This window comes from Hippichthys cyanospilos, chromosome 18, assembly GCF_059441005.1.
Source record: "Hippichthys cyanospilos isolate Australia breed blue-spotted pipefish chromosome 18, RoL_Hcya_1.0, whole genome shotgun sequence".
Taxonomy (NCBI): Eukaryota; Metazoa; Chordata; class Actinopteri; order Syngnathiformes; family Syngnathidae; genus Hippichthys; species Hippichthys cyanospilos.
The window spans coordinates 4,844,415-4,858,725 of NC_142386.1; the positions used below are offsets into that span (position 1 = coordinate 4,844,415).

Below are 14,311 nucleotides of genomic sequence, written 5' to 3' on the forward strand. Positions count from 1 at the left end.
TTTTTCTCTCTTTTGTAAACCCCGTTCAATACATGTACAGTATGTTACTTTGAGGGCAATATTCATTAAAATTTAATCTTCATGTATTTTATGCAGAAAAGGACTTCAAAGGTGTCAGTCGAACATATGTTTCTACTATATACAACATCGGAACAGATCAAGCATTTTCTCGATTTTTTTTTTTATTTATTTGCTTTCTAAATGAATCATTAATGTTCAAGGTCAGCCCATAGTGGATTATTAATTATCTGTCTTCTGTGGACTTCAAACTGGAGTTGAATGAAATAAAATAGCAACACAAGTTAAAGATAATTGACCTCAAGAGAAATCAAAACATATTACGATGTTGTTCATGTCAAACAGGAATTGCTATTACTGTCATCAGCTAAGTATATAAAAGTATTTTCCATTTCCAACAGCAGTTTTATTTTTTTATTTCCATTTAATACGTTATCACAACCGGTGATCTCTACCATATTTGGTACGTTTTGTGATGCATTTTCATCATATATTAATATGCAAGCTTGGCCACAAACGAGACAATTGTTTTTTGCGTTGTTTACTGTGGCCTTCCACTTTTCATCAGAGCTAAAAACTTTTCAGAGCTAAAAAACATAAAATTGACATTAGCTACGGCTAACACTGTACATATTCACATAAAAACCCAAATGTAACAAACCACTTTGGGTTGGCGTGTCTGACATTCGAGTTGTTAGCAAGCCGTTAGCACGTCGCTAGCACTTAAGCAATTTTATCACACAGGAAGCACTACGCATGACCCCAAACTACATTTACATGCTGAAAATGATCCAAAAATAAATATTATTGCTCCTGTGGACTTATTAATGATTCTTGGGTCAATGGAAAGTAAGTAAACGTACAAATAAAAAGTCCTAAAAAGTCTCTGCACTCATCACCAACATACCAGCACCATCTCAAGGCAAACAAATGAACTGCATCCATATTGTCAACTGTGACAATTAATATCATTTATTTAAAGGGTTTAGGAGCGTTTTTTTTTATTTCTCACATGGTATATTTGGATTATTATGCACTAATAGCTTATAGTATGTATGTGTTACTGTTTTTGATGCATTTTTATAATTTAATATATTCATTTAAAGGGGTTAGGAGCATTTGGGGGGGGGGGGGGGGGGCTTGGAACGGATTAACTTATTTACATGTAAAAAGCGTCTCTACTTATGAAAGTCACGTTATGAAATTACGTCCGGAACGAATTCTTTTGGAAGTAGAAGTACCACCGAAGTGACGTATTGCATTATTGACACGAAACAATAGTCCTTGAACGCCAGACCAGTTTAATTCAGATGTTCGTTGGGTACAATCCAACAGTGAGCCAGGAACAGTAAAAAATACACAAATTATATAGAAAAGAAAGCGTTTGGATGTTTAAGCAAAAATCCACGGAAAATGATACATACATCCATTTTCTATCACTGCTTAAACTAATCACGGTCACAGGGATCTGGAATCTCTCCCGGCTGAATTTGAGACAAATGCGGTTCCAGGTCCTTAAAGATGAGCAAGTCAAATCCCAGTAACTGCTTCGAGACGTCAACAAAATTTGTCTCAAGATTTTATAACGTACATATGGAGCGCTTTTGAGCTGGCACTCATTTCTCATCCTTCCACTATATCATAACGGCCTGTTTCTGCTTGCGGATTTCAAACCAGATGAAGAGTGAGAAGCCAGATGAGGGCCTGTGGGCTGGGTAGGAGAAAACGCAAAACAGAGGAGGAGCGTGACGGAGAGTTCAAGTCGGGACGCTGTACTTAAATCACCTTGCAGCTTGGCTGACGTTAAGAAAGAAAAAAGAAAAACACGTACGTAAAAACCTTTGGCGTGAAAACGCCGTCGTAAACGCCGTGGATTTGCACATACGAATTCACACAAGTCAAGCAAATTCGAGGCGTACACATAAACGAAACCAGATGCTTCAAACGGCAAATTTTAGCTTTATAGGTATAAACTGCTACGTTCTAAAATTTTTTGGATCGGTAAAAAAAAAAAAAAAAAATCCGAAAAGTAAGACTGCTGGCATCGAAGGACGGCGAACGCACGTCAGCGCTCTTTTCTCTGGATTTTCTCGCCGCTGGGCCGTTTCCTGGTGGCCCAGCCAGACACTCTGTCATTTCCTGGACTTCCTTTGTGTGATAGCTCAGATTTGGAGAGGCTTCGCCGCACACAAACAGGGAAAACAAGCCAGCCACATATTCTGCAAAGTAATATGCAAGTGTGAACCCGCATATACACCTGAGCTTTTTTTTTTTCCGCCAAAAACACATTTTACAATTAGGAGATGAAGCCTTGACATGTAGGACAACTTTCTAATGACATATTTATGCAATTGCATTTTGCTAAGCATGAAAGTGGCGATAGTAGAATCCGTGCCAATTAAAATTGAGTCGTTGACACATGAGCCAGCGGCTGTCCGCCAAGCTCAGTGGGCGGCGCTGTAAATTAGCTCCCGAGTTCATGTCAAGAGCGCTTTTACGTATATAGTTAACATTCTTCACACCAGACCCTAAATTCAAAACACACACGCACATACACATCTTCACATTTAGTGTTTCCTTATTTTTCGCAGATAATGGGCAGCAAAAACCCCCTGCGAAAAGTGAAATCCACCAAGTAGGACCCCCACCCCCCAGGAATGTTCATGTATATGTGGGTACCAGAATTTTTTTTTAGATGTGAAAAGTGTTTATGCTTCACATATTTGAGACAAAGATGACTACAGTCCACATATTTACTTAAATCTTATAACAGTAACTGTACTGTTATCCCTTCCCATCTCTATATACCATAAAATGTATTGTATTTGTTTGTTTTTTATGTTTGTTTTTCAATTTCCATTCCCCAAGATAAGCCCGATCCCCCGTCGTTCATGTGTTCTATTGTGATCTCCATTTGACTCTGAGGAATACTCACTTGCAGCCTTGATGAAACTCCTCTGATACTGATATGTCATGAGAGGCGCAGGGAGCACCCTAAAAGAAAAAAAAAAACGCGAAAATGTCAGCTCAAAAGATTAAGGTTGTCAAATATGTGCAAAACACACGAGGATGTTAGTGTGTGTACAGAGGTTCCATTCAGTTACAGATTACACAAAGCTTGAACACATCGCGTTATTTTCATTCAGAAATTATGGCCGATGTTGCTCTTTGCATACTGTAGCTGCGTGTGTGTTATTTATTCGTTATTTTTGCTGCCTTCCTTTCAAATGTGTCTTCAGGCATCGTATGTATAGTCATCAATTTATTTAGTTCTATTGCCCGATGCTGTAAATATATCAAATATTGTTTGTTAATTATTACTTTTTTGTGTTGCTATAGTAAATTTTGCTGTCGTAAAAATGGAATTTCTGACTTAAATATAAGGGAGAGGCTTCATGTAGCTTTTATAGTTTTAAACAAACATTGGTGTGCCAACAAAAATGTATTCGCAAAAAATGCAATCTTGACTATGATTCAGAATCAATATAAAAGGTTTTTGATTGAAAAACATTAAAAAAAACATACACATCTTCCTGTCAGTTTTAGTCGGAGAAGAAAAAAAAAACACAATGAAACATGCATTGATCATAATACACACTGATGCTGTCGTTTTACGTCACCGGTGTCAAACTCAAGGCCCGGGGGCCAGATCTGGGCCCGCCATATCATTAAATGTGGTCCGCGAAATGCTGATTTGACTTCAGGTTTCTGGCTAAAATAACACATTTGCAAATTGTCTTCAACTTTTAAGCATTTGGGGGAAAGGAAAACATTTTTTTTTAACTCCCAGTTCCTCTTTTCAACCCATCTCTGTTTTCAAAAGTGGGTATGACGAACACACTTAAAATGTATTTGGCCCTCCGACAGAAACTGAGTACAACGTGGCCCACAGTAAAAAATAAGGCAGCGCACAAGGTTGATATTTTTGTACTCATACCTGAGATAGTTCTTGATGGCGCTGGTGATGGTCTTAATTTCCCACTCAGGGTTTTCCAGCTCCACATCAGCACATGTTTTCGGATCTGGCAGACAACAATTATCACACTGTTGCAAAGCACTCCAAATAACAAGAATGCATCAAGGGAAATTCAGATGATTGCTATTCTTTCCGATTGAGCGTGTGTGTATTCTTGTCTACCTATCTTTGTGGGGACTCGTAGCGGTTTGAAAGGAGACTGCTGTGGAGCTCCCCCAGCCAAAAAAAAAAAAACTAAAAAAAAATGTGTGCGTGAGTGTGAACGTGGGTGTTTTGACTGTATATTTTTGCACTCACCCATTGCGAGGCTCAATAGTTTCTGCACCCGAGAGCTGACGCCGACGATTCTGTACAAGCCTTGCTCATCAATACCTGAAAACGAGCCCAAAACCTTTCATCCGTCACTCTTTCCAAAGCATAACATACTGAGATTTATATAGCGTTTTATAATAACAGATAATCTCCGTCCAAAAATCCAAATTCAAAACATGTTTGCTACTGCGTTGTGATTGGCTATTCTTGTGTAGCTGTGCAAAGGTTCCATTATGACACTTGTAGAATACATTACGCAGTCCATCAAAAGTACACTGTAGCTTATCAGTGGACTCAATCTGTTGATAAATTTTAGGAACAAGCGGCAACAGTGTGTGTGCGTGTGTGTGTGTGTGTGTGTGTGCAGGGAATCTATTGTGGTCTTTACGCCACTCTACCTCGTGTCTCCACTGCATAAATGAATTTTTTCATCACATTGAACCCAGTCACATCAAGCTGAGCCACTGATAAAGAGAGGGAAAGAGAGAAAACAATCAGATTAGTGAAAAACAAACAATAAAATATAAAAGCAATTACGCAACCTAAATGAAAATCGGACCAGTAATTTATTGTCTTTTATCTCGTTTCCGGCTACAAGCAATTACAAAATTCACTCAAACTCCAACGCTGCAAAAAAGTGAAGCACCCAATACAAGAATGTGATTTTATAAATTAGTAATGTTTTTCTTAATTATTAATCTATATAAAAAAAAGAGCCCATTTGACCAGAATTCTCGTCATTGGCACACAACAACTATTTTCAAAGACGAGATTTCTCGTCTGTGGCACTGAAAGAGTTCATTTCTTTAATTTGAGTTCAAAACCCTGTCAAAAATTGTTAAATTAAGCAAGTTGTGTATATATTTGGTCAAACCTAAAACAGCCATTTTTGTTTGAAATGAACTTGAATTTACATAACACTTTCCTAATTTGGGTATCAAAGCAATTTACACAGACTATTTATTCATCTACTGTTAAAAAAAATGGCCTTGGTTTTAAGTTGAAGATCATTCAAAATTATCTTTTTATTTTCTAATGAGAAAAAATCGGAAAGTTTTGGCTATATTTAAAATCATGAAATAAACATTTTTCTTAAGCTTTTTTTTTGCTACACAAGATATTTTCTCTTTTTAGATAATAATATAGAATGTAGTTATTATAAGCCTTCTTTACTTTCTCAAAATGGACTTTTTGCAATGTGAATAACTGTAGTCTTAATTGTATTGTAAAAGCACTGAATTATACACGGAAAAGAAATGTATTGATAATATCAATCAATAATTAACTTGAGGAAAAGTCACTCAAAAGTCACTCAAGTAACTTACTGCCTTCCGTATGGTTGTCCTTGTTGAGATTGTACACCTAAAAATAAACAAAAAAAAAAAAAAAGATGTGGTTTGTTGTATGCAGGATGCACCAATGTCGTCCATTTGTTCTTTTTTTTTTTTAATTGCACTCAGCAAATCAAACTGTTTTTGTCAACCAAAGTTAATGAACTACCTGCGTTTCATGCGGTACTGACAGAGAAGAAAATAATAAATGTCACATATGTAGCTTGCCGGCTTATTGATTTCAGTTGCTGTGGAAACGGAAAGCTCAATATCCCACAAGCGCGCCTCAGAGCTTGACGCACGAATCAAAAGTTTGAAAACACCTTCACATGGTTTCCCGTCGAGAAATTCGAGCTAATAAACTGACTGAGAAAATAGCAAGATGTGCAAAGCTTTTATCTGTTTGTTTCTTTTTTCTTTCGTTTAATAAATAATTCCACCAATATTCACAATTAAGTAAATCATCTTTCTTTCCGGCCACTCGGGAGTTTCATCCACATTCTGTCCGTCTCCATCTTGCAGTGGCGTAACGGTAACCGTGACAACGTACCGGCTCTCTCCCATCCATAGCCTCCATCCACAACCTGCGGTCTTCTTCTGACAAAGCCTGCATAGTGATCATTCCTGGCCTGAAATCAAAGAATTCAACAAATAATCGAACATTTGATGAGTACAGTTCAAATTAAAAATGTACGGTATCATACGAGTCCCAAAAATCGGCATAATAGCACCCTCTTGTGGGCAGAATGTTTACTGCAATTCCATTCGTCAAAAGGCGAATTGTCTGTCACCTGTCCGCAGCTTCCACGTCGAAGCAAAATCTTTTTTCAATCGAGTCCGTTTTCCTCCTGGTGCAGGACTTAAGGATGAAGCTCTCCTCTTCACCCTGATGGACACAAGACAAGGTGCTTTCGGGAAAATACATTTGCATGAATATTGTTCAATTTTGTATTCTATGTTTGGAACACAGCATAAAGTCACTAACAAGATGGCTTGAAAAATAAACAGGATTAGTTTTTCTCAGCCTAGATTGCCCCCCCCCCCCCCAAAATAAAAAAACAACATGAATGGGGAATATGATGTAACGCTGCCAAGGGTCAACGTCTTTTGATCCACCAAACGCGAGGAGGGTGTGCCTGCATGTGGAAATTCCCTGACCCTTTTTATTTTTCCTGTTTTATGTGATTGACGTCGGACAGCAGATGATAGAACATGTTTTTCTCACTTTTGCTCTATTTAGAGCAGTCGTTGAAATACACGGAAAAGTACTATTTTAACGCAATATGAATATAGCAGGAGTCTCATGACTGCACTGCATCGCATAGAATATGAACTGATGGAATTATATTTATTTGATTTTTTTTCTTGACCGCACTATTTTATTTTTACATTTTTGATGTTCGAGTTGGCTATATTTTCTGGCTTTATTTAATCTATTTTAAATGAATAATTAGGAAAACGCGACCTCCTAATTTAATGGTAAGTTAGATAGTATTGAAAGAAAAAAAATAAGAACTTCAGACCTGTAAGTGACATTTGCTTGTGTTTTCTTCCTATGTTATGCTAGTACGCGTATATCGTTTGTATGTTGAGAATGAGAAACATGCAAGCAACATGTTTTTTGCCATCAATTTGACAAAATGAGCGTGTTTCCTCAAAGACCAGGCCCGGACTTGTGTGAGCCGTGGCTCATCCGGTGCGTAGGCGAAAAGCGCACTTGGGAGTCATGCTGCTTACGCACGTACACCATTCTGTGGTTGCGCCAAGATAACACTTTTTTTTTTTTTTATTAAATGAGCCCCTACAGGTATGAGTGAGCGCTACCAAAAGACCATGCCGGATGAGTCACAACCTGCCATTGCTGCAGTGTCACAACAGATAGAAAAAGTGCACATACAGGTATCCCTGCGATTAAGAAGTGGCACTCACGGTTTTGCCCCCCGATTTGGGGTCAAAAAGAACCATGGTGACCAGTTTTGGCTCCCTGTGGTACGTGCAGTAGTATTTCACCCAGCTAGACACAAAGGAGCCTGGGGGCGGAAAAAAAGGCTTTTAACCATCAAGTCAATACTTCAATATGTGTGTGGAAAAAAAAAACAAGAAAACAAAACAGTTCCATTCCCTTTCTGCACCACTTATGCAAACTAGGCTGATTCCAGCTGACTATGGACGTCGACTGGATTAATGACTGGATGTGGGATATGGCTAATATCTGGATGCGATATGGCTAATAACTGGATTATGTATACGACTAATAACTGTTATTAGCCATATGCATACTCCAGATATTAGCCATATCCCACATCCAGTTATGGCTAGATGGACTGGATTAGATGTTAAATCTTGATTTGACTAATAGTTCCCCAGTGTGCGTGGATACATACGCTTCTCCTGCACATACAGGTATCCCTCCATCGTGTGCTGACTGATGCTCTTGTGCTCATGCGGGTTCTCCTTCATCTTCTTCATCAGGCTCTCTACCTCGGACCTCGTGCTCTCGAAACGATTTCGCGTCTGTGCAAAGAAAACTTAAATCAATCGAGCACGTCAAGCACATGTGTAAAGTGACTCCAGTATAGTCAATACTTTACTGGACTATTTGAGATCTTTTTATTCACCCTAACCCTGGCATATTTCCCGATTTCATGTTTATCAACTATATGGGTTTGTTTTCAAATCAAGAGCAAATTAATTGAAACATGAAGCAAGCTTTTGCTAAATTGTTCTATGGTGACTGCTTGCAACAGGTTGAATGCCTTTCAATACTAATATGACATCATATATTACAGACTACCAAAACTGCAATGAACATGACAGTTAAAAAAATGATTTCATCTACTACACACAGCATCCAAAAATTTAAGAAAAACATATAAAAAAAGAACGTAAAAGAAAATAAACATTGTCTGAAAATAAGTTTAGATTGTCTCGACATAGACAAGAATGGACTCATTTTTTTAATTTTTTTTAGCTGCCTACACAAGCGACAAGCTTACATTTTGTATGCTGATTGTAAGATCCGTCTTGAAGTGATTGAAGTCCTTAGCCAGCTCGTAGCCGTGGTGATAGTAGGTGAAGAGGCCTTGGAGGAAGGCCAGCAGCTGAGGGAGCAAACAACGCCATTGAATGGACCCAATCAACAGTTGCGTCCGACTATTGGACTCAACGTGGACATGAAAAATTCCAAGAGCAGTCTTACAGGCTCCACAAAATCAAACATCTTCCTCTCTTGGACCTCCTGCACTTTGAAGACGTACTCCAAAGAAACCTCGTAGAAATGCTGCCGCACGTTATCCACCTGGTTGTCCGCCTGCAGAGACCAGAAAGACGCTTAGCGCGTTTGCCTTACGAGACGTACGGTAGAAATTACCTCATGCAGATGCGACTCTTTTTTCTTTGCCGAGAGACTCAGGTGCTTCTCTAGTACTGCGCAATACTTCTCCGTCTCTTTATCGTACTTTTTCTTGGCTTCCTGCGGGAACAAAAAAAGCCTGTCTTTGATTAAAAAATAGATTTATTTTGTAACACTTGTAGGGGACGAGAATTATTTTCTTTGAAAATACTAATAACAGTAATAAATAATCAAATTCTGGTCAGATATTTTTTTATGGAGAAGAGCTGGCACCCTTGACTAATGCTTAGCTAATATAAGCCAATTGAGCACTGTAGTGCTAACTGTGACCATTGGATGGCAGTGTTTCCACACTTACAACACAGCTATTACATACATTAATTCTAACTGAAGAATGGAAGACAGTTTTTCATGTGACAGCACCCATATATACATAGATATCGCACACAATAGGCTGTTGGCCTTGAAAAGTTGGTGAAAATGTGAAATATTCCAAATTTTCCAGTCACGCTCGGCACTGAAAGAGTTAAATATCACGCGTGCACATGAATTAAACACAAATACTGTCTATACAAAATAATGTTACAATAATGACTCACATTGCTCCCAATATACTCGCAGTTGCACGTTTCATACTTTGCCCACAATTTAGCTGCTCATTTTCATGTCGTTTGTCATAAATGCACTGAGAAATACTCTTTATTTTTTTTCATTTCCACACAATATTTTGGAAATGCAATGTCCTATGAAATGATCATTTATCTCGTTCTACCTGTTTGAGATTCAAGATTCAAGTTTTATTGTCATATGCAGAATAACACGTCACTGAAATTCATATTCTGTTCACTGCAGACTAACATTCTACACAGTCGACATAATTCATATTAAATTCATTCATTTTTAATCTAATCGTTTTGATTCGAAAGCCACAGATTCCCACCTCTATTAATCTGCATGTGCATGTGTCCTTTTTTTTTTTCTTTTACACTGGCGAAAAAAAGCATAATGTGAATTTGGACCAGCTGTGCTGTGATTTACTACAGTTGAGCTCCTCAGAGGAACACAGCTGTCTGTTAAATAATCATCTGTTTCATGGATCCATCTGTCATTAAGTGGCAGATGGATGATAAAGTGCACAAAGAAACACTGAGCAGCACACAAACACGCTGTGCATGTGTCTGTTGTCTGTCGAGCGCTTCATTCATTCTTATGAGAAGTGAAGGATGAAGCCTTTTCATATAGCGTCCATCTAATTGAAGGTCATGGGAGCTTGGAGCCAGTCGCAGCTGACGTTCATTCACGCAACGGGAGAATTTGGAGTTTTCAATGAAGTTAACGTAGGCGTTTTCTGAATGTGGAGTCCTCAAACTCATTCCAAAACACATCTTGTTTCCAACTTCTTGTAAATTCCAAAAGATGAGAACGCAAAGTAAAAGCAATAAAAGCAACAGATTCCTTTCTCATGGCACAGGTATTTATCCGACCAGATTTAACAACAAGCGTCCTAGAATGAAAGGGGATTAGTCAACAGCTGGATGACGCATCAGGGATGAGGAATGCTCATCTCAAACAACAATCTGGAAGCAAGGGGCAACAAAAAAGGACAAATTATTATCAGTGGCTCAGCGTGGTGCACGGGCTCCCTCTAGTGGCGTGCTTGAAACTAAATCAAGTCAAACTACGTTTTTGTGGAACGCATATATTTCGACTATGTTCGGTTTGCACAGTTTAGTTGTATTTAATTTTAATCTTTTACCAGCGACACACACAATTTATATGCATTCGTTTTGATTGAATTAGGATCGCAAATTTATAGTGTATACACAGTAATATTTTTAGGACTAAAACATTTGCGTGTGAGTGTTTCAAGAAACACAATTAACTACTAACTAAGTACTAACTAACAACTAACACAAGTACTACGACCGTATTTTAATGTTGGTCAGTACAGTGGTTCTTAGAACGTCAAGACTGAGGAGTTAGGCGCCACAACTCAAAATAAAAAAAATCAACTAGTACTTCTTAAAATTAGCCAGCAGAGGGCAATATTTTCCCAGATTACCACCTTGAATACACACATGGCTGACAAAAGTCAAGGGCTGGTGTGAAAAATATGAATGTTGATAAGAAGACGAGCAGATATAAATCTTAACAGTAGGCCTAGCCTGTAATCCTGTGATTAAAAAAAGAAAAATAATCTTAATCAGAATCATGCAATAACGAAATAACCCCCGCGTTTCAAATGTAGTCTTTATCAACTCGTGTTTTCCGCAGAAGCTTTGCCAAGTGGGCAAGGTGAGAGGCGTGTACCGGGCAAAGATGTCACTCCTTTCGGGGCTAAACTGGGATTAGTGCTCACCATGGCCTCACCGCCCAGATTATGTGCAATGGCGCCTTAATCTGCTCGCCGCGTTGCAATCAAAGCATGACCTGCTGCCAAAGGGGGGAGATGTGTTCAGCCATATTTGAGGAACCCCCGTGGTGACTCTTCTGGGTCACATGGCTAATGAGCACACAAGCGTGTGTGTGCTTTACACATAATGTGAAAAAAAATGGTCTCGCAAACATAAATAGCATTGATATTGCAGTACAAATATAAACCTTTAAAGAATGGATTTGCACACCGACGGCGCAGCAGCACATGTAAACAGACAATGCAAAACAAACTCATGTCTCTCCATCTTACCGAGCAGCACTGATTAGATTGCTTTCACTTCTGAGTATGTTCGTGGAATATCTGCAACTCGTTAAATCGAGGCATTCGAATGTATGCCGCTGTAAATCACGTCGAACGTTTGCAAAGGGGGACACCGAGATTTATATTCACTGTGACAAGATGCCACTAGGCACACGCAGCACACTTCTCTCTTCGTGGGATTATTATATGATGTCAAGGAAATGTCGCGCGACCACTCGTGCTTGTTTGTGTTCTAAATGTGTATCACAAGCATGATAAAAACAAGGAATGTTGTATATGTAGCTGTATGTCAAATAAATGAATGATTGCACAGCTGGAGAAAGAATCGGGAAAGAATGAACTTCTGCCATTATGTCATCAAAGCAGATGTCAGGCTAGCATTCTCACGGCGCTAAAAGGTTCTTCATCGATCAGTGGGTAAATGTGATGGATGCTGATGTGCTGTACAAATGTGAGTGTGGTTGTGGGTGAGAAAGCTCTTGCTGGTTTACCTTAGCTGCGCTGATCTGCTCTTTCCTGAACCTCTCCAGAGGCATAATGAGCACATCATTGGCGTTTTCAATCTGTGGAGAAACAGTGGAAAAAGATTCCACATATTGTAGACTAAACTTTATTGATAATGTTTACAGCTGACGATTTACCATCCGTGTCCTCTCATCCTCCAGGTTTTGTAAAACAGCTGCAAATTCCTGGAGAGACTTGGCTGGGGAGGAAAATTGCGGAAAATTAGAGAGCGTCCAGGAGGTAACAGGGATAAAGGTGTTGCATTTCTCTCACTGGAGCGTGAAAAGATTTCATGAAAAGTCATGAGGCAGCAGAGAAAGTCGACGATTTGTTACCGCATTTGCCTTTCAACTTTCGTCCAAGCTTTGGAATGCATTAAAATGAACACAAGCTTGAAAAAAAAATATTTTCTACTTCTGCTTAGCTCCGTCACTCAATAAATCACAAAGTCAAGGGAAATATGTTTGGTTGGCGGTGCGGATTTTCAAATTGTTTTTTGATGCGGGTTTTAACTTGGAAGACTTTATTTTCCACGTGTTTCCTTATTTGAGACTTTCACTTGAGTGAAATGGTCAAAAGTATTTTCCTTATCCCATCTGTAAAAAGTCATCGCACCTCTCCACAAATGCAAGGATTTCGTGGTACATAACTGGCTGATTTTTGGAACTGTTTTTAAAGTGAGTGTGTTGTTTTCTGGTGGTGAAATGAGCCTTTTGTATATAGGTTGTAAAATTGAATCTAATATTTTGGAAGATGTTTTGTGGTGTTTTTAATGTTCAATATAAAAAGCGAAATCGAGTATTCAAATTGGAAGCCTTACAAAAATCATTTGGTAACAAGTAGCCGAGTGGTTTTGTGTGTGTGCATGGATCACCCCGCCATTTTTCATTTTTGGTCATTTAACCATATAAGTACAATTGGAACAGGTTTGTTTATTTACTGTACGTGTGATAATATTCTAAAAAAAAAAAAAAAAAGTGCAGCCCTGCAAGCTGTTGAGTCAAGATAGCTGAAGATGGTCAAACAACAGCAGTGGGTGGGTGTGTGTTTGTGCGCACACGTTCACAAACGCACACACAAAGGGTGTGGTGACTGTTGCTTACATGTTTCCACTGACACCAAAAGAGGCCTTGGTGAGTTCATGGAACCAGTAATGATGCAATTCTCAATACAAAACAATAGCAGCGACTTTCGTGTCAGGGTTGGGTCCACCTCAGCGTGTTTTATTATCGGGAACACCACACAAAGTGTTTGCGTTGATATACGTGTGTGTATGTATACGTGTATATATATTTTATCTTGGGCCACATTGTACTTATAGTGTCTGTTAGAGGGTCGGAATAAATCTAAAAAGAGTCTAAAAAAGCTTCAATTTTAACGTACCCCTTTAATTTCTCTAAAATCCTGAAAATTTAGGACTTAAAAATAAAAAAAAAACATGTGTCTAATAAACGCCGTTTTTGCTGGTTTACAGCTTTACCTAGTTTTGAAAACAGAGGCCGATAAATATGTTCAAAAGATAGATCGTGAACAGAAAATGGGTATTTTTGAAGGCAATCTGCGAGTTTAGCTCGAAACTTGAAATCAAATCAGCATTTGGCGGGCCACATAAAATGATGTGGCGGGCCGGTTCTGGCCCCCGGGCCTTGAGTTTGACACCTGTGGTAAGGACCCTTATACACCCTTATAATATCAAGAAAATAGTATCAAGTGACTGATAGAGTACTGTTAGCCTACTGTAAGTCACATGACCAACAGGCTTCACATATACTGAGCTGATGACGCTATGAGTTGTGCGCATACTTTGCATTAGGTGTACATTCCACCTTAAAGTTCATGTTTTTGCGACAACAATATTGGAAATTTCGATACTTCCGACCGCCGAGGGGAAAAAGGGAGGTTTTTATCAACTATCAGCTCACCTATGCATATCTCATCGTCCGTCTCGGCGTCCCCGATGCATTGGAATTTGAAGTCGTTGAGAGAGTCGGCAAATTTCCTCTTGGCCGTAGACAAACCTATCATGACAAATGTGAGAAGACACGAGAGGAAGTTAGAATAACAAGCCCTCGTACAATTTTTCCTTGAACAACCGTGATTGCTTTGCTCATACTTCCAAA

General features: G+C 38.8%; 1 protein-coding gene across 3 annotated transcripts in view; it reads right to left on the minus strand.

Moving 5' to 3' along the window:
• The window catches only part of LOC148408603 (rho GTPase-activating protein 26-like), a 46,837-nt gene that overhangs the window by 12,090 nt on the left and 20,436 nt on the right, over positions 1-14,311 (minus strand). For all 3 annotated transcript variants that reach the window (XR_015868561.1, XM_088440691.1, XM_088440690.1), the window contains exons 3-17: positions 14,114-14,209; positions 12,329-12,390; positions 12,179-12,250; positions 9,008-9,109; positions 8,837-8,947; positions 8,634-8,738; positions 8,022-8,151; positions 7,567-7,667; positions 6,429-6,523; positions 6,188-6,266; positions 5,632-5,668; positions 4,705-4,770; positions 4,292-4,366; positions 3,956-4,040; positions 2,954-3,012 (exon numbers count right to left, since the gene is read on the minus strand). Coding sequence is in view for 2 of the 3 variants with exons in the window: in XM_088440691.1 (XP_088296817.1) it covers positions 2,954-3,012; positions 3,956-4,040; positions 4,292-4,366; positions 4,705-4,770; positions 5,632-5,668; positions 6,188-6,266; positions 6,429-6,523; positions 7,567-7,667; positions 8,022-8,151; positions 8,634-8,738; positions 8,837-8,947; positions 9,008-9,109; positions 12,179-12,250; positions 12,329-12,390; positions 14,114-14,209 (1,275 nt within the window). In the remaining variant the exon portion in view is untranslated. The remainder of the gene's footprint in view (positions 1-2,953; positions 3,013-3,955; positions 4,041-4,291; positions 4,367-4,704; positions 4,771-5,631; positions 5,669-6,187; positions 6,267-6,428; positions 6,524-7,566; positions 7,668-8,021; positions 8,152-8,633; positions 8,739-8,836; positions 8,948-9,007; positions 9,110-12,178; positions 12,251-12,328; positions 12,391-14,113; positions 14,210-14,311) is intronic.